At 43.4% G+C, this 20,932-nt stretch overlaps 1 protein-coding gene across 6 annotated transcripts in view; it reads left to right on the top strand.

The window, feature by feature from the left end:
* Positions 1-20,932, top strand: part of ERMARD (ER membrane associated RNA degradation) — a 294,895-nt gene that overhangs the window by 216,800 nt on the left and 57,163 nt on the right. For all 6 annotated transcript variants that reach the window (XM_044290348.1, XM_044290351.1, XM_044290345.1 and 3 more), the window contains one exon: positions 19,360-19,488. In XM_044290348.1, the coding sequence (XP_044146283.1) occupies positions 19,360-19,488 (129 nt within the window). The remainder of the gene's footprint in view (positions 1-19,359; positions 19,489-20,932) is intronic.

Below are 20,932 nucleotides of genomic sequence, written 5' to 3'. Positions count from 1 at the left end.
ATTTCCAAATTGACCTCTATGAATTACATTAGTTGGACCATTTGATAAACTACCTAAAAATACCTCTCCTTTAGTCCATGTTATCACAGATTCGGATGGAATCTCTAATCTTGTGCTGCATGTTAAATATAATGGATTAGTTTCTTCCTGAATATTTACCCATGTTGGAGAAACTTGAAGTTCGGGATTAATAACATTTGTTCCTATGAAGTTAATGGTTATGTTAACTCCAACAGGTTCCCTAATTATTTGGAATCTCCAATTTTTCACCCAATCTTCATCAATTTTTCCTGTTATGGGAAAAATTGATGGATCCATTATTTTTACATAGTTCTGGGTTTGAAACCAAATTTCCTCTCGAGATTTTCCCACTTTTCCTAATGCTATCTTATCATTTGTGAGGTCTCCAGACCATGTAGCTGACTCATTTCCTTTTATCACAATACTCCAGTATAATACATCTATTGATGTACATTCCCATGAACCAGTTCTATTGTTATGTATGAATGTTCCTTGTAATTGTGTGAACTTTGGTTTGGGTCCTGCTGTTGCATGTAATTCAATGTGTGTATCATGTCTGAAGTGCATTTCAATACAACAGCTAGCACCAAAACCCATACAAAGACTTCCAGAAATGTCTCTGGAATTGTCCTGAAATTGTTCTTCCAGAAAATCCTCAAGACTAAATCCTCTTCTTCTTCGTGCAAGGATTGAAGTCTCTTTGTCATGATTACTCTTGTCATCATCAAGGAATTCTGTGAACGTAACAGTTGTAAATATCATCATCAACAATGACATTCCCATCATGAAACAGCTTTTCTGAAGACATTCTTGTTTGTTGTGGATTGTGTATAACGTGAAGAGTTTCATTCCCTGTGAAGAAAAGCAGTATCATTATTTTGGTACATACAATTTACACTGATCAACATGTACCCACAGTTTTTGTTGTCTGCGAGTATTCTTTGAAGCATTTGGTGCTCTTTGAACCAAAATCATTACTTGTCCCATAGTGTCAATTATTTCGAAGGGACCTTCCCAATTGCTTTCCCAAGGTCCACTCTTCCTGAAGGTCTTAATCATTACAAAAGCACCTTTTACAAATTTAGAAGAGTGAGGTGGTATCATGCGTTGCATTATAGATGCAGCATATGGAAGAATTGTACTTAAATTCTCCTGCAATAACTGTAACCACCTGGACCTTGCTATCGCATCTTTTTGAGGTGTAGACAAGAATGGTTCGTTTGGGAATATTAATGGCATTGTTCTTCCCGTCATTAATTCAAATGGAGTATACTGTGTTGTAGAGGAAATGGTTCCTCTTATACTCATAAGAACAAAGGGTACTGCATCAACCCATGTATTTCCTTTGTCTAATAACATTTTTGCAATTCTTGTCTTAATTGTTCGATTCATTCTTTCCACAATGCCTGCAGATTGTGGGTGATACGATACATGGAACTTTTGTTGTACTCCTAGAATAGCACAAACTGTTTGCATGATTTTACCTGTAAAATGACTTCCTCTGTCAGATGTAATCATTCTTGGGATCCCCCAAGTACAAAACACATGATTCATCAATGCCCTTGCTGTAGACAGAGCATCATCCTTCCTGACAGGTAAGATCTCTACCCATTTTGAAAATACATCCACCACCACTAATGCATACCTGAGTCCATGTTTACCTGAAGGTAGAGGACCTATGTAGTCTATCTGTAATGTAGACCAAGGACCATCTGCAGGTGCAATTCGTAAAAGTGGAGGCTTTTGTCCTTTAGGTCGCGGGTTGACTTGAGCACAAATGAGACATGACTGAACAACATCTTGGACAATCTTCTCCATTTTGTCCCAGTAAAATTTCTCTTTGAGAATTCCTAACAATTTTTCCTGACCCAAATGACCTAAACTTTCATGATTGTACTTGGTGAATTCCATTTGTAAATGTTTTGGGACAACAGGACGCAATTCCCCCTGACAGTCATGACACAAAACCCCGTTTTCACAAACAAAGGGAGGTTTTGGATCAACCTGAGAAGCTGCAAGGGACGAATCCTTCGCTTGTTCTTCTGCAAAAGAAGGCAAATGCGTGTCTGTTTTCCTCACTGGTAAAGCTTTCAAAGATTCAGTTTCTCCCTTCAACTCTCCTGTCATAGCTGCTTCCTTCGCCAATGTGTCTACAGTGTTGTTTCCAATAACTAGCTCATGTTTGCCTTTCTTATGTGCGGGAACTTTGACTATAGCATACCCATTTGGATTTTTAGTAGCTAACTTGAATACTTGCTTGAGTGTATCACTATGAACCAGGACCTTGTTAGAGGAATCTACAAAACCTCTCTTCTCCCACACTGGTAAATAGTCTGTCAGTGATCTCACGAAATATGAGCTGTCACTATAAATAACCAAGGGACTCTTGTTTTCTTTCTCATCAATTGTCAGTACTGTCTTGACAGCTTCTAACTCTGCTCTCTGAGCTGAATAGTGTCCTGGCAGTCTATGCTGGACTGCATATCCTCTTTCAGGATACAGGATAGCATAACCTGTATAGTACTGTCCCCCTGAACAGTATCTTGAACCATCAACAAATACTGGTTCATCACTGTTCTCTGCATCTCTCCTAAACAAGCTAGGATATGATTCATAAAATGTTTCTGAACATTCATGAGTTTTCCCTTCATACTGCATTAATTGAGGAAGTACATACTTGGCTTTGTGATCAATCTCAATTTGTTTTGATGATAAGGTTTTTCTCAAGGAGAAGTTTTAGTGTGGAGTGAGGAGTCTGCAGAATGATTTTGTTAAATCCAACAATGTGTTCTGTTGCCTTAACAGCAAAATAAACACCCACCAAATGTTTTGCACAAGTTTCAAACCCTTTTTCCACAGGTGTGAGAAGCTTAGAGAAATAGCCCAAAATCCGCCATTCTCCCCCTTGCAACTGTAAGAGTACAGCTGACACAGCCGTGTCCGAGGTATGAACCTGCAAAGCAAACGGTGCCAGAGGCATAACCGTTGATAATGCTGGAGAGGTTTGCATATTTCGCTTTAAAAGTTCAAATGCCTTCTGTTGTTCCTCTTCCCATGGTCCAAAAGAGTCATCATCATTATTTTTCAAGAGATCATAAAGAGGCTTAGCTTTTTCTGCAAACCCTTCTATGAATTCTCTGGAAAAGTTTACCAGACCCAAGAAATGTCTTAGAGCCTTGTGTGATGTTGGAATGGGAAGAAAAGCAATAGCTTCAATCCTTTCTTGAAGAGGCTGTCTCTTTCCTGGACTGATTAACACTCCAAGATATCTCACTTCATTCCGTAATAATTTGACTTTTTGAGTATTCAATTTCAAACCTGCTTCATGCAACAATGAAAACAATTCTGCTAAGAGAGATAAATGCAACTCCCTATCCTCAGTGGCTAAAAGAATATCATCAACATATTGCAACAGACAATCGGGTCTTGAAAATTTGGACAATACTTTTGCAACTGCCTGATGAAATATGCTAGGTGATAAATGCGCTCCTTGAGGTAATCTGCAAAATACATATTGCTCATCCATGAGAGTAAATGCAAATTTGTATTGACAACTTTTTGCTAGAGGAATGCTGAAAAAACCATTACTGATGTCTAAAACAGAGAAAAACTTTGCCTTAGCATTCAGTCGTGCCATCATATCATGAGTATTTGCAACAATGGGTGCCACATTTGGGGTATACTTATTCAGCAATCTTAGGTCCAATAACATTCGGTATGAACCATCAGGCTTCACAGTACACCACAAAGGATTGTTCGTTACTGAATTAGCTTTTCTAATTACACCCTGATCAAGCAGTTCCTGTATGATTTTAGACATGGGACCAATTGATTCAGGTGGCAATTTGTACTGCTTTTGGGGAGGAGGATCTCTCCCCTCGACATTCACAAGTACATCTTTCATTGTGCCCACCTCATTCCTGAATTGTGCCCACAAAGAAGGAGTACATTGTACAATTCCTTTTAAAACTTCATCATCACCAGTGTCTGGCCACAAATGTTCTGAAGAAACAACTTCAGTTAAGCAAACAGTCCCAATCTGACTGTATTCAGTGGGATCAATGACTACAGGTTTAGATCCATCAACATCTTTCCAGATCACCTTATTCCCTAAGTCAATGACCCAACCCCATTTCTTCATGATGTCAGTTCCTATGATGTTTTCAGAGTTAGTACTATGCCAAATGTCAATTTCAGTTTTCAGATAGCCAGGTATTTCCAAACCCACATTCTGAGCTAAAATTGCTTTAGTACCGCTCTTTCCACTAAAACCAACAATTGTACAAACAGGTGCATTTGGAGTTAGAGGCAGGTCCTGATTAGTCACGCTTAATTGAGCTCCTGTGTCAATGAGAAATGTCACCTCTTTGCCCTGTAAAGATCCCTTTACAAAAGGTCTCCCACACTCATCTAATGAAACGGGAGCTACTAGTTCCAAAGGACGAGAGGTCAGAGTTCGTCCTAGTCATGGGGAAGGTAACAAACCAGTTGTCTCCTCAATCTTATCACCATAGGATTTCCCCTTGTACATTGTGTTATTTAATGTTAATTCTCTAATTTGTCGTATTAGAGGTGCATACGGTGACTGTGACTGATCCTGCTCTGGAGAAGGAGCTGTCGGCACAAAACCATTTTCTTTCCCTGAATTTTGTGTCTCACTAATGATTTTCCTGTAACGTAGGCTTTCCTAGTGCTAACTCCCTGGAGACTGGATCAAGATATTTGAACCGTTTTACAAATGACTTTATCATTGCAGTGGGTTCAGAATCATCCTCAATTTCCATGACCATTCTATAAGCTTGTTCAAATTTTATCAAGAATGCAAATGGATCATCCTGTAAAGTTGGCTTTAACATGTCAAGGATTTCAAATGTAGGAGTAGATTCTCCAGTAGTAAATAAAAGTAGTTGCCTCAATCGATCTGCTGGGGAACTATGTATTATTTCGCGCTCATCATTTACTCTTGGTGTGGTCTCTAATCTCCTTGCCATATGTGAGGGAAGCCATACTTTAAATACTTTGTTTTTCTGTTCATTATTTAGATTGAACTTATCAGTATTAGATTCAAAGATATCAGCATTGTGAAATGCATCCATCTTATCAGTATAAGCTGGGATATCTTTACAAATTTTTATTAACTGATCATGTATTTTTAAATTTAACCTGGCTGCCCTGTCATGTAATTTCCTCCTCCTGACTTCCTCAGCCTCTATGTCTTCATTTACATCAGCTGGACTAGTGTCTGGAATGTAGGACGCACCCGTATCTATGCCACTTTTTGTAACGATAGAAACTTTTTTCGTACGATGGCATAATCTTGATATGAGCTGTGTCCTAGTTTCCATCTGATCTTCCAGATCTTCAATGTGTTGTGCCAAAATTTGACACTTTGGACAATCATTAAAATCATCCTCTTCTATGTGTTCCTGTGTGTCTGTATCATGTGTGTCTTTATTATTCACACATATACTATGTGTCTGAGTCTGTGGCTGCCTGTCTTCAAGAACTAATGTATTGAATATTTTCACCATATGTAATACATTCCTGAGCTTCTTCTGCAATTTATCCATACACAACAACTTTTTGTCAATTCTTATGTTTTCTTCTTCACATTGACTATATAAACTTGCCCATAATTGTGCATTAGTATGACTACTTACAACTTTAAACTCCAATTTACTTTTATCTGAATAAGAATTAAGAAATTCCATTACTTACTCAGGTACCGTGTAATGATGTCCCCTTCTTACGTCTTCTTCCCACAGTCAATGGAAGGATCTCTGTGTAGTAAATTCTTTCCTCAAAGACCTTCGTCTGTATTACGTCTGGGAAGTGACACTTGCAACAGATGTGTGGCTCACGTCTTCTTCTATAGGTTCGTTGTTGTTGTTTTCCTGAAGCTTGTAATAATAATAATCTCTCTCTTGGGCCCACCTCTTTACAAACTGAAGGAATGCAACAAAAATCCGCTGGCTCGCCAATGTAAAATATCGTCCAGCATTTCTCTATTTTTCAAGAAATGCTTTAGAAGGAGCCCAACAAAATGCGCAAAGTTCGTGATGAAAGATAAAAGTTAAAAGGGTTTAATTCGCATAAAAAGAAACAGTTACAAAGTTTAGGAAGAGAAAAATATAAAGTACAGCAGAAGAATCTCAAAAGATAACAAGCAAGCAATAAACCAATTTAGAATGAGTGAAGAAAAAGTGATTCCCTTAAAGTAACGTGTATGTGTGAATGTGTGTGTGGAGAGCACAGGTGTCTTGTCAATGAATGCTCTCCCAATGTCATGAGACAAAGCCTTTTTATAGGTTGACTCTCCATAGAGTTACATTGTATCCTAAATTTACCATTATAACAGACATATATGGTTAACAAGTAAAACCCCTTACATCATGGTTTTCTAAATTTCCTTATTTGTAAAGCTAATAATGATATGCTGAGTTAGGAGGATTCCTAACCTTTCCAAATACTATTGTCGTCTCAAGAACTGTCAAAATTGACACGTCACACAAGTGCTGACCTTTCATGGTCCTTAAAATACCCTATCCTACTAAAAAGTGTTAATATGTTATTTTACATTGACCAAGATATTTATCTCACCCAGCATGGGTATATGTAAAATGACACCCCAAAGCACATTCCCCAACTTCTCCTGAGTACGGCGATACCACATGTGTGACACTTTTTTGCAGCCTAGATGCGCAAAGGTGGCCAAATTCCTTTTAGGAGGGCATTTTTAGACATTTGGATCCCAGACTTCTTCTCACGCTTTAGGGCCCCTAAAAAGCCAGGGCAGTATAAATACCCCACATGTGACCCCACTTTGGAAAGAAGACACCCCAAGGTATCCAATGAGGGGCCTGGCAAGTTCAAAGAAATTTTATTTTTTTCGCATAAGTTAGCGGAAATTGATTTTTTTTTGTTTTTTCTCACAAAGTCTCACTTTCCGCTAACTTAGGACAAAAATTTCAATCTTTCATGGACTCAATATGCCCCTCAGCAAATACCTTGGGGTGTCTTCTTTCCAAAATGGGGTCAGTTGTGGGGTGTTTGTACTGCCCTGGCATTTGAGGGTCTCCGCAATCATTACATGTATGGCCAGCATTAGGAGTTTCTGCTATTCTCCTTATATTGAGCATACAGGTAATGAGTTTTTTTTTTCCGTTCAGCCTCTGGGCTGAAAGAAAAAAATGAACGGCACAGATTTCTTCATTCGCATCGATCAATGTGGATGAAAAAATCTCTGCCAAAAAAAAAAAATGGAGGGGAAAGGCGTCTGCCAGGACATAGGAGCTCCGCCCTACATCCATACCCACTTAGCTCGTATGCCCTGGCAAACCAGATTTCTCCATTCGCATCAATCGATGTGGATGAATAAATCATTGCCGGGATTTTTTTTTTTATATATATATACATACAAAGTGCTTGCCAAAGCATAGGAACGCCGCCTCCTCCTCAGCTCGTATGCTTCGGCAAACGTATCTGTTACTGCAGAGTAGAAATCTCGTCTTGCAGCGCCGCATACACCGACTTGCGTGTAATCTGACAGCAGCGCAATGCTTCTGTCAGAATGCACATCGGTGCTGCAGCTAGTAGATCGGTTGGTCCACCTGGAAGGTAAAAAGACAAAAAAAAGAAAAAAACAGGCCACAACGCAATAATTTTATTAACTTTGGAACAGAACATGTAACTTTAACTTTTGGAACTAAACATTAACCTGTTTGCTTACCTGTTTTTTTTTTTGTTTTTTTTTTTTTGTTTTTTTACCTTTATAGAACAAACCTCTCCTTCCCCATGGGTCAATGTGCAAAGCGCAAATCGCCCAAAGATGTGGCGAAGTGCGTTATGCACTTTGTCCCATGTGAAAGGAGACGTTTGCAGCAGCAGTGAGTGAATGGGCCCTAATAGCCCTGTGTGCCTATCCTGGTGAGATGATCCCTATGCTAATAGTGTACCTGTGAGTGGTACTTCCGGAAACACTCTCCAAAGCATAGGGCAGGGTGGTCCGGACAGTCAGGACAGAAATACCGGGTGTCACGCCTTATTCCACTCCTGCTACAGACACGACATCTTTTTCGGGGTGACTGTTGGGTTGAGGTACCAGGAACGACATTGGGGAAATGTCGCTCGTGTAGACGGCTAACTACACTGGTGGTTGGGGCCACGGAACCTCCTGGATACAGGAGGTTCTCGATGATCTCTTCCTGAAATTTGAGGAAGGATCCAGTTCTCCCAGCCTTACTGTAGAGAACAAAACTATTGTACAGAGCCAATTGAATTAAATATACAGACACCTTCTTATACCAGCGTCTGGTGCGTCGGGAAACTAAATACGGAGCCAACATCTGGTCATTGAAGTCGACCCCTCCCATGTGGAGGTTATAGTCGTGGACTGAGAGGGGCTTTTCAATGACACGGGTTGCTCGCTCAATTTGTATTGTCGTGTCTGCGTGAATGGAGGAGAGCATGTAAACGTCACGCTTGTCTCTCCATTTCACCGCGAGCAGTTCTTCGTTACACAGTGCGGCCCTCTGCCCCCTTGCAAGACGGGTGGTAACGAGCCGTTGGGGGAAGCCCGCGCGACTAGTTCGCGCGGTACCACAGGCGCCAATCCGTTCTAGAAACAAATGCCTAAAGAGGGCCACACTTGTGTAAAAATTGTCCACATAAAGATGGTACCCCTTGCCGAATAAGGGTGACACCAAGTCCCAAACTGTCTTCCCACTGCTCCCCAGGTAGTCAGGGCAACCGACCGGCTCCAGGGTCTGATCTTTTCCCTCATAGACCCGAAATTTGTGGGTATAGCCTGTGGCCCTTTCACAGAGCTTATACAATTTGACCCCATACCGGGCGCGCTTGCTTGGGATGTATTGCTTGAAGCCAAGGCGCCCGGTAAAATGTATCAGGGACTCGTCTATGCAGATGTTTTGCTCTGGGGTATAAATATCTGCAAATTTCTGGTTGAAATGGTCTATGAGGGGCCGAATTTTGTGGAGCCGGTCAAAAGCAGGGTGGCCCCTGGGACGGGAGGCGGTGTTGTCACTAAAGTGCAGGAACCGCAGGATGGCCTCAAAACGTGCCCTGGACATGGCAGCAGAGAACATGGGCATGTGATGAATCGGGTTCGTGGACCAATATGACTGCAATTCATGTTTTTTTGTCAGGCCCATGTTGAGGAGGAGGCCCAGAAAAGTTTTAAGTTCGGAAACTTGGACTGGTTTCCACCGGAAAGGCTGGGCATAAAAGCTTCCCGGGTTAGCGGTGATAAATTGTGTGGCATACCTGTTTGTTTCGGCCACAACTATGTCTAAAAGCTCCGCAGTCAAGAACAGCTCAAAAAATCCCAGGGCCGAACCGATCTGAGCCGTCTCAACCCGAACTCCAGACTGGGCAGTGAAAGGGAAAACTACAGGTGCGGCTGAAGTTGGGGACTGCCAATCAGGGTTTGCCAGCACCTCTGGGATTCTAGGGGCTCTACGGGCACGTCTTTGCGGTGGCTGTGACGGGGTCACTACTGCACGTGCCACCGTACCAGCTTCAACTGCCCTTCTGGTGCTCGCTACTTCACCAGGTTGTACGGCAGTGCTGATACTAGGTCCAGGGAGGGCTGGGCTGCTGGTGTATGCCTCACCACGTAATCCGACAGCACCAGCCCCACTCTGCTGCTCTTGAAGCGGATCCTGCGCAACCTGCGGTCTAGCGACACGGGGCCGGGTACGCCTGGTTCTATCAGGGACCTCAGCCTCCTCGTCCGAACTTTGGGTCAGAGAGCCACTGCTTTCTACAGGTTCGTATTCTGACCCGCTGGATTCATCAGATGAGGGTTCCCACTCCTCATCCGACTGGGTCAGAAGCCTGTAGGCCTCTTCAGAAGAATACCCCCTGTTTGACATGTGGGCAACTAAATTTAGGGGTATTCCCTGAGACTACCCAAGAAAAAAAAAGCAAGCCTGTCTTACAAAGGGGAGGCTAGCGAAGTACCGGAGGCCGCTGCGGTTGATAAAAAATATCAAAACTGATTTTTTTATCGCCGCAGTGCGTGTAAAGTGAATGTGCAGTGATCAAAAAAAAATTTTTTTTTTGTCACTGCGGTGGGGCGGGTGTGGGCGAACGCACGTGTGGGCGACCGATCAGGCCTGATCGGGCAAACACTGCGTTTTGGGTGGAGGGCGAGCTAAAGTGACACTAGTACTATTATAGATCTGACCGTGATCAGTTTTGATCACTTTCAGATACTATAAAAGTACAAATGCTGATTAGCGATACGCTAATCAGCGAATAACGGACTGCGGTGCGGTGGGCTGGGCGCTAACTGATCGCTAACTACCTAACCAAGGGACCTAAACTATACCTAAAACCTAACGGTCAATAACAGTGAAAAAAAAAAGTGACAGTTTGCACTGATCACTTTTTTCTTTTCACTTGTGATTGACAGGGGTGATCAAAGAGGTGATCAAAGGGTTAATTGGGGTTCAGGGGGGTGATCAGGGGCTATAGTGTAGTGTTTGGTGTACTCACTGTGAAGCCTGCTCCTCTGCTGGATCCAACCGACGAAAAGAACCAGCAGAGGAGCAGGCAGCCATATAACAGATCATATTTACAAATATGATCTGCTATCTGGCACTTTGATTGGATTTTTAAAAAATCAGCAACCTGCCAGCCACGATCATTGGCTGGCAGGTTGCTGACGAAATACTTCTCGAAGAAATGCCGGCGCGAACTGCGCACGCGCGGGCGCATACTCGCGTCATCTCGCGTCTCGCGAGATGACGCGTATATGCGTGTCTGTGCGCCAGCCTGCCACCTCCGGAACGCACATGTGCGTTAGGCGGTCCGGAGGTGGTTAATATATCATCTAACAACTTAAGTCCCATCAAATTGCAAGTATTGAAAAAAGATTTATCCTTGAGTCCTGCTGGACATTTGGACACCTTTGAACTTGAAATGGACTGTAAAAGTTTTTTTCGTAATGCACTCCTATGGAAAAAAAAATGCCCCAAAAATTCCTATGGAAAAAAAAAACGCTAGTGTTTAAGTACCCTAAGGAGGGTGGGTCTGAACATAGGGTATTTTCACACTTGCGTTTTTTTCTTTTCCGGCATAGAGTTTCATCACAGGGCTCTATACCGGAAAATAACTGATCACCCGGTCACTGCGTCTGCGCTGTGCAATTTACTGTCACACCCGATATGAGTGGTATTTTCAGTATTTTCAGCTTAATCCCTGTTACGTCCCCAATCTGGGGTACATTTATTGAATAGATTTTTCGAACGGGGAGATGGTTAAGATTTTTTTTTATCTGCAAGGTATTTGTAAGTGAGTGACACCCTGTGATACGTTCAGGATGCATCAGGATCTCTTCACTTCAGTTGTATTGACTGTTCAGGCAAAAGATAAAACCGTATCATGCTACGGTTTTGTCTCCGGCCCAAAAAACTGAAGACTTTCCAGAATGCCATTTTTTCCCATAGGATTGTATTAGTGCCGGATCCGGCATTCGGAATGCCGGATCCGTCCTTCCGGTCTGTGCATGCGCAGACCGGTAAAAATGTGAAAAAAATACAAGACGGATCCATCTGTCCACATGACAAGCAGACAGACAGATCCGTTCTTGCAATACATTTGCGAGATGGATCCGCATCCGGATGCATCTCGCAAATGCTTTCAGTCACATCCAGATCGGCGGATCCGGCAGGCAGTTTTGACAACGGAACTGCCTGCCGGATCACACTGCCGCAGGTGTGAAAGTAGCCATAGTCAGTTACCATTACAACAATTTAATTTAAAGGGAACCTGTCACCTGGATTTTGTGTACAGAGCTGAGGACATGGGTTGCTAGATGGCCGCTAGCACATCCGCAATACCCAGTCCACATAGCTCTGTGTGCTTTTATTGTATAAAAAAAATATTTTATACAAATTAACCTGAGATGAGTCAGAGCTTGAAAATATGACTCTTCTCTGGTCACACCAGTAAGATATGACTCTTATGTTAATTTTGCATATGTATCAAATCAGGGTTTTTTGACGCAATAAAAGCACACAGAGCTATGGGGACTGGGTATTGCAAATGTAGTAGCGGCCATCTAGCAACCCATGTCCTCAGCTCTATACCCAAAATCCTGGTGACAGGTTCCCTTTAAGGATCAAGAGTTATTTTCAGCCGCCCAAGACACACCATCCGGTGGAGACATTTGTATCACTAGTTCAGAGAGATGCATCACAACTGTTACATTATTGTAAACAAGGTAAATGGTTTAGATCCCATAATCTGACACAATTGGAGAGAGATGCATTAAATTCTATGCTAAGCGATGATTGTGTAATATTTAAACATGCTGACAAGCGGGGTGCCCTTCTACTGATGGACAAGGATTATTATATGTCTGAAATTTTAAACCAACTAGCGGATATAGATACTTACCAACCTTTGGAACAGGATCTTTTTTTTTGCGGTTAAAAAGAAGCTTATTGAAATTGTAAATTAGTTTAAGGATAAGGGAACTATTGATGTTAAATTGGGCAACTTTTCAATTAATCAACATCCGATCACCCCGGTATTTTATTCCTTACCTAAAATCATAAGTCGATCACAAACCCTCCGGGATGCCCTATAGTGGCGTCTACGATTCTATCTTATCTCCACCAGCCAGCCTTTTGGAGATAGTCCTTACTTTATTAACTAAAAATACACCTTCTTTCCTGTTAGACACTGATCATTTTCTCAGAGAGATTAAAAATCTTTTAATACAAGGTGACAACCTGCTAGTGGCGTTTGCTGTATGCAGTTTGTATACCTCGATTGAGAATATAAAACGTCTGCAGGCGGTAGAATGGTTGCTTGAATCCTCTTCCTATACTGCTCAAGAAAAAAAAAAATTCATGCGACTTTGGGGGATTGTTTTGAAAGAAAATAATTTTTAGTTTCAGGACACGTTTTTTTTCAGCAACGGCTCGGGACCATGATGGGTTTGAATGCCGCACTGCAATATGCAAATTGTTATATGGCCTGGTTTGAAAATGAATTCATTTATAGGAACCCACTCTTTACAAAACACTGTATTTTATGGCGTAGTTTCATCGATTAGATTTTTTGCGTGTGGTGGGGCGGCATTAATCCTTACAGTATTTTTCCATCTACCTAAATTCTATATGGAAGGAACTCCAGTTCACCATACACTGGGATGACAAAAAGATTAATTTCTCGCTGGCATATTATTGGGGGACACAGGACCGTGGGTATAGCTGCTGCCACTAGGAGGCGACACTAGGCGGAAAAGTGTTAGCTCCTCCCCTGCCGGCTAATACTTTTAATACTCTCTCTGGCCCGGAAGGTGGACAAGGGTACCCTAGCTCCCCAGCCCCCCACCAGCCAAAGGGTCACCTGGATCCGACAAGACCCTCCCGCCATACCAGACTCCTGCCACTTCAGGTGCCAGCTGCTGAAGAGGTGACCCTGCTGCTCCACTGAGGGAGGGTGAAGAGAAGATGGTGTGAGTAATCAGGAATAGGTGAGTATTTTACCCCCCCCCCCCCCTTCTCACTTCGGGTCTCGACCACTCTACTCAGACCACAGGGAAGCCCTTCTAAAGGCTCCATCTTTTCCCCTTGTACCACCTTTAGTTCTGGCCGGCCGATTCGGATCCAGTCAGACAACGCCACGGCGGTGGCTTGCATCAACCACCAAGGCGGGACCCGCAGTCAAGCGGTGATGGAGGAGTCGGCCAAAATCCTGCAGTGGAGACTCATGTACCAGCTCTATCGGTGGTCTACATTTCAGGAGTGCAGAATTGGACGGCAGATTTCCTCAGTTGGACGACAGTGGACCCGGGAGAGTTGTCTCTGCACCTGGAGGTGTTCGACTCCATTTGTCTCCGTTGGGGCCAACCGGAGGTGGACTTGATGGCATCCAGGCTCAACAACAAACTCCCTTTCTTCTTCTCTCGAACAAGAGAACCTCGGGCGTGCGCCATAGACGCACTGGGGGCACCATGGGACGGTTTCTCTCTACTGTCTGTATTTCCTCCTCTTCGCCTCCTGCGCAGAATCAGGATGCCCTCCAGGGCATCCAGGCGATTCTCATCGCTCCGGACTGGCCCCGTCGCACACCGATTTATTATAGAACTTTGAGGTCTTTTCTGCGCAGAACGTAGCCTCCCTCCACTGTGCTTTTCACTTCCGACTATCCTTTCCTTTCTGCAATTGTGTCTCAACTTGGGTCCTGCTCTTAGTTCCTTAAAGGGACATGTGTCGGCGCTGTCAATTTTTTCCAGTGTCCTTTGGCAGAACAGGCCCCGGTTAAGATCTTTCCACAAGGGGTGGCTCGCCGTCCCTCCCTATCGACCCCCCTTTGCCCTCTTGGGACTTGAACCTAGTCCTTGTTTCCCTCCAGTTCCCCTCAGTCTTCTTTCCTGGAAGGTTGAATTCCTGGTGGCAATCACATCCATCAGGCGCGTTTCGGAATTGGATGTGCTTTCTTGTAAGGAACCCTTACTCTGCACCAAGATAAGGCTGTGCTCCGCCCAGTACCTTCTTTTCAGCCGAAGGTAGTCTCTGCCTTCCATGTCAACGAAGACATTGTTCTCCCTTTGTTCTGCCCCTCTCCCTCACATCCTAGGGAGCGAGCTTTCCATCAGCTGGATGTGGTTCGGGCTCTGAGGATTTACTTATCCTTTTTTAGTTCTTTCCGCCGTACAGACTCTGTTCGTTGTTCCCAAATGTCCTCGCAAAGGCTTGGCAGCCACCATAGTGACGATTGCCAGGTGGATTCGTTTGGCAATTGCTGAGGCATACCGCTCCCCGTGCGAGGCACCACCCCTCGGTTTCACGGCCCACTTGACTAGGGCGGTGGGCGCTTCTTGGGCTAATTTCCACCATGCTTCCGCTTCACAGTTGTGCAAGGCAGCGACCTGGTCTTCCTTGCACACGTTCACCAAGTTTTACCAGGTGCATACTTTTGCATCAGCGGACGCTGCTTTGGGCCACAAGGTCTTGCAGGCAGCAGTGCCATAAGCTTCCGCAAGGATGTTTTCCATGGCCGTGTGGTTCTTCCCTCCCCGTGGACTGCTTTGGAACGTCCCACAGTCCTGTGTCCCCCAATGATACAAGCAAGAAAATGAGATTTTTGGGTAAAATCTCTTTTTCGCTTAGTTCATTTGGGTACACAGCTCCCACCCATTGATTTCTATTATTGCCGCAGGTGATGGCGGTTGGTTTGCCGCTAAGGTCCTCAGTTCTGGTTTGGTCCTACTGGCATTAGTTGGGTTATGGTTTGTTTCCTGTATGTTTTTCTCCTACTCCTACTGCTTGGGCACAAACTGATATACGGTACTCTCTCCGGGCTGGAGGGGGCATAGCCGGCAGGGGAGGAGCTTACACTTTTCAGCCTAGTGTCGCCTCCTAGTGGCAGCAGCAGCTATACCCACGGTCCTGTGTCCCCCAATGAACTAAGCGAGAGACTCCACAAAAATCTAATTTTTCTTGACACATGGGTCATTAAGGGTGACAAGGGTCAGACACAAACTGATATATATATTAAAAGTTCTGACAGAAATAATCTCCTGCATTTCACAAGTAATCACCCACCTGCGGTAAAGAAATCATTACCGTACTCGCAATATCAACGGGTAGACAGAATAGTCTTAGGCATTACCGTCAGGGAGACAAGAATCAATGATATGACACGAAAATTTACAGCAAGAGGATATCCAGATTCTTTACTACACCAAGAAAGGATTAAATTGGACAACAAAACCACCACAAAAAAAGTTACGGATCCCATTTATAGTCAAATACCACCCATGGGTTAATAAATGCAGATCCATTATACATAAACGCTGGGGCATTATCAAGAAGGCATACCCAGCCATAGAAGAATTTCAAAATTTACCCATGATCTGTTATATAAAAAAAAATATACCATAATTAAAGCAGACATTGGAAGTAACAAAACCTTGGCACGACAGATGACACTACGCCAAAAAGAGGCACGTTTCCTTGCTTTTACCCACCCACCTACAGGGGGAAAATTTCCCATTAATGGCTTTTTTATGTGTAGCAGCAATTTTGTGTTACATTTTGAAATATCCATGTGGACTTCTATATGTCAGAGAAACATCAACCCGGATGAAAGACAGATTCTGTAAGCACAAGTCCACGATACGGAAAAAGAATCTGTCACTTTCGATGCCGTTCCATTTGACTAATGCCACCATAATGTTTCCCAATTATGTTTCCAAATCATTGAGCAGGTATTACCACCACGGAGGGGTGGTGACAGAATCAAGATATTGAAAAAGCGGGAAGCCTTTTGCATCCAGATTACAGGCTCTGGAGCCAAATGGCTTGAATCGTGATCATGAAATGAGTTGCTTTTTATGATACAACGCTAGTAGCATTGTATTTTGTATAGTAACCTTTTTTTGTTCCTTTCTTTTTCACAGAAAACATGATGGACATTCTGATTATTGCCTTCCCACATCCTTCCATAGCGTTTCTATATGTATCTTTTGCCATGATAGTCCTGTAATTTCTATATTACTGCCATGTTGTCAGTATTATAGCCATGCATGTTCTCTATGTAATCCCTTGATTACCATAGTTCTTGTGAATATTATTTTTGTTTATGTTGTTTCCTTGACAACCTGACGTCATGGCTTGTGACGTCAGAACTAGCGGGCAATTTAATTTCCGCTGGTTTCACACACATACCTGTTTGTGAAAGACTCGATTGTAGAGTCGAATTGCGTCATTTTCTTCTGATGTGGCAATAAACAGATACGAATTGCATCCATCTTGCAAATGCCGGTTCTCTTCTTGTATACCAGAGATGATTGCAGTCGCATTCGAGGCATACCTGTGTGCACTTTGGGGTTTATTACTTACAGTATACACATTTGTCGTATATCAGTCGCAGATTCTGTTGCAAAGGTGATTTGCGGCCGAATCTGCAACTTTTCCCCGCTCATGCCAGGTCTGTTTTAGGCATAAAATTTTTTATCTAAATCTACGCCAGCAAGGGAGCTCTTCACAACTTAGGCTCATCGTGCGCCAGGGTACCATTGCGCCAGTCTTAACCACTTCAACCCCGCTAGCTGAAACCCCCTTAATGACCAGGCCACTTTTTACACTTCGGCACTACCTACTTTCACCGTTTATTGCTCGGTCATACAACTTACCACCCAAATGAATTTTACCTCCTTTTCTTCTCACTAATGGAGCTTTCATTTGGTGGTATTTTATTGCTGCTGACATTTTTACTTTTTTTTGTTATTAATCGAAATGTAACGATTTTTTTGCAAAAAAATGACATTTTTCACTTTCAGCTGTAAAATTTTGCAAAAAAAACGACATCCATATATACATTTTTCGCTAAATTTATAGTTCTACATGTCTTTGATTAAAAAAAAATGTTTGGGCAAAAAAAAAAAAAAATAGTTTGGGTAAAAGTTATAGCGTTTACAAACTATGCTTTTTGAAGCAGCTCTGCCTTTCTGAGCACCTGTCCGGATCCTATCCATGGATCCGTAAAAATCATGCGGACGTCTGAACGGAGCCTGACAGGGGGGTGATCAATGACAGGGCGGTGATCAGGGAGTTTATATGGGGTGATCATGGGTGATCAGGTGTTTATAAGGGGATAATAAGTGACGGGGGGGGGGGGGGGGGTGTAGTGTAGTCTGGTGTTTGGTGCGACTGTACTGACCTACCTGAGTCCTCTGGTGGTCGATCCTAACAAAAGGGACCACCAGAGGACCAGGTAGGAGGTATATTAGACTCTGTTATGAAAACAGCGTCTAATATACCTGTTAGGGGTTAAAAAATTCGGATCTCCAGCCTGCCAGCGAGCGATCGCCGCTGGCAGGCTGGAGATCCACTCGCTTACCTTCCGTTCCTGTGAGCGCACGCGCCTGTGTGCACGCGTTCACAGGAAATTCCGGCCCTCGCGAGATGACGCATATATGCGTGACTCTGCGCAGGGCCGCCACCTCCGGACCGCACATCTGCGTTAGGCGGTCCGGAGGTGGTTAATAAACAACCCCTTTTGTGTCTTTATTCCATGTCCAGGAAAAGCACATTTAGGGCTCATTCACACGAACGTATGTATTCTTTGGTCCGCAAAAAACGAATCCAGAATAATCCAGAACAAATACTGATGACGTCCGTGTGCATTCTGTATTTTGTGGAACGCAACAGCTGGCCTCTAATAGAACAGTGCTATCCTTGTCTGTAATGCAGACAATAATAGGACATGTTCCATTTTTTTTGTGGAACGGAAATACAGATATACGGAAACGGAATGCACACAGAGAAGCTTACGTTTTTTTGTTTTTTTTGCAGACCCATTGAAATTAATGGTTCTGCATACGGTCCGGAAATAAAAAGGAACAGGCACGGAAAGAAAATAGGTTTGTGTGCATGAGCCCTTATTCTGCTGAAGAAATGGCTCCCAAGTGCCCAAGGCAAAATGAAGCCCGTCCAGCTACGCACTTAGGAACAGTTGTTCAGCAGAATAAAAGTGCTTTTCCTGGACATGGAATACAGACATAAAGTGCACACAGGGATGTCTGGAATGTGTCTGCAATCTTCTGTGGGGCAGTTCTTATAGTTAAATTGGAGAAAATTATATGACAGACTCCATTTAAGTGTCTGATAACTTTACTTCATGTTTTGTGTTCATACAGATGTTAAAGGGAACCTGTCATGTGGATATTTGATTATAATCTAATTATATACAATCAATATCTACTAAAAAGTGCCTAGATGTATTCACTTACTGGTATGACAGATGGTTACCTCATAATATACACACAAATATGCTGTATGCTAATGAGCTGATTTGAGTCCAGCGTATATTTAATTCAGAGCTATAGCCTCTCTTCTGCCCACCTGCTGCTGAGTCATATGGAAAATAACTGTCACTCAGCAGCAGGTGGACGGGGAGATTCAGTAGCTCATAAATTTTCATGACTCATCATTATCAGCTGGAGCTTTTCAATACAAGATGTTGGCAGATTGACTGGGTCAATTAAAGAAAGTGACCCAGCATTTTGCTAAGAGAATCAGTCACTTATTTATGTTGCCCTTAGTTAGGACACCATAAAACTGATGCCAGGTTCCCTTTAAGTATCAGTTGAATTCTGGTTCATAATTTACTCCTAAACTCCTATTTGATGACTAATGAAAAGGATAAATTAGGATATTGACTATATTTGACACCAAATTGTGGGAGGTGGGAATTCAGTATACATCCATACTATGTAACCCTATTTTACATTAGGTCCTTAGGTCTGCAGAGCTGCACATATATTAATGTTTTATATAACTGTTTTTTCTTTAGGATTCAGGACAATATGGACCCTGCTGTGACATTTTATTCTGAAACGGAGCAGATTCTCTCTCTCTTACATCTCCAAGGAATGACCTGTTTTACCACTGAGGACTGCAGCAGCTGGCTTCAGACAGACAAGTATATTTCCCATGTTAACTGTGAGATTTTAAAATCATTTATTAGGCCACCCTGTCCTATAAGAATAGTGGCCTCAAGTGGGAAATGCAGATGTGTAAATATGGATACTTAAACAGGTTTTCCAAGACTTTATAACTGATAACCTATCCTCAGGATAGGTCATCAGCATCTGATCGGTGGGGGTTCAGCACCCGGGAACCACGCGGATCAGCTCTTTGAGAAGGCAGCGGCGGTTGCAGTAGCGCAATTGTATTCTCACAGCTTTCCCTAGACAAAGTAACAACATGTTCATCCGTCACATGGCCTAGGCGCAGCGTAGACTCATAGAAGTGAATGTGGCTGAGTGCGAAACCAAGCTCAATCACAATACTATGTACAGCGCTGGGCAGGTGTCAGACCCCCACCAATCAGATATTGATATAGGTCATCAGTTATAAAGTCATGGAAAACCCTTTTAATTCTTATGGTGTATACAGATAGAGCCTGATGTCATCAATGCACGAGGTGCACTTGGGTAGGGGGATTTCAAAATGCTTGACCCTTCGTTCTCATAGGAGATAAGCTGCTGGCAGAGGTGTCTGGCAGCGACTTATTTCCCCCTCACCATTCAAATAAGCATGCATGCTTGGTTGAGACAGGCCTACTTAGTTATGACCAGTGTGGGGGTTTAGCTCTTCTTCGGGGTCATTCTCATAGATACGACTTTAGGACACCAGGTTTCAGGTCCAAACCGTGCATTTATTGTGCACCTCCAACCAACACAGGTTATCATGAAGTCGCAGCTTCACCTAACACATGTGACATCCACATAAAATAATAAACACTTGCCCGGCTAGGCTCTAACTAACACAGAGTTTCCTGACTCACCTAAGTCCTTGTTCACATCCTGTGAACACAAGCGGCTTTCTCAGTCAATGTCCCACAGCCTCCTGGCTGTACAGAGTACAGTACGCCCACTGCCTCCAGTCCAGTGTCTCAGCACACATGGGGAATCGTGGTCTCTCAGCCCTCCTGGCTTGGACCACACAGAGCTTCCAGGCCTCTGTCCACAGGCAACACACTCCCCAAAGTGAGACACCCTGGGAGGTGCTTTGTGCCAGCCTGATTACTTCCAGCTGGTCTCACCTGTGGTGGAATAGGGGTGTGGACCAAACTATCCACCCCTTCCTTGTCTCTAACCTGCGTGAGACCTGTCGCTGTCTCACATATCCCCCCCCCCCCCTTTGTTCAAGCCCGTGAGGGTGAACACCTGCATAACCACGGGAGGCTGGTGAGAGGGCATCCACCTCGCCTGGACGTGGGGAACAGCCACCCACCCTGCTCTTTGGCTGCTCCCAATAAGAACCGGCCCAGATTGGCTTTACAGCCACACTAAATAACACAGTGTCAGCGAGCACTAGCTGCCGCTGACACAGAAAATTACCGGTACTTATTTCACCGAGGC

The sequence above is a fragment of the Bufo gargarizans genome, chromosome 4 (assembly GCF_014858855.1).
Source record: "Bufo gargarizans isolate SCDJY-AF-19 chromosome 4, ASM1485885v1, whole genome shotgun sequence".
Taxonomy (NCBI): domain Eukaryota; kingdom Metazoa; phylum Chordata; class Amphibia; order Anura; family Bufonidae; genus Bufo; species Bufo gargarizans.
Note: the sequence above shows the minus strand (reverse complement) of the source record. Positions and strands in the feature narration are given on the sequence as shown.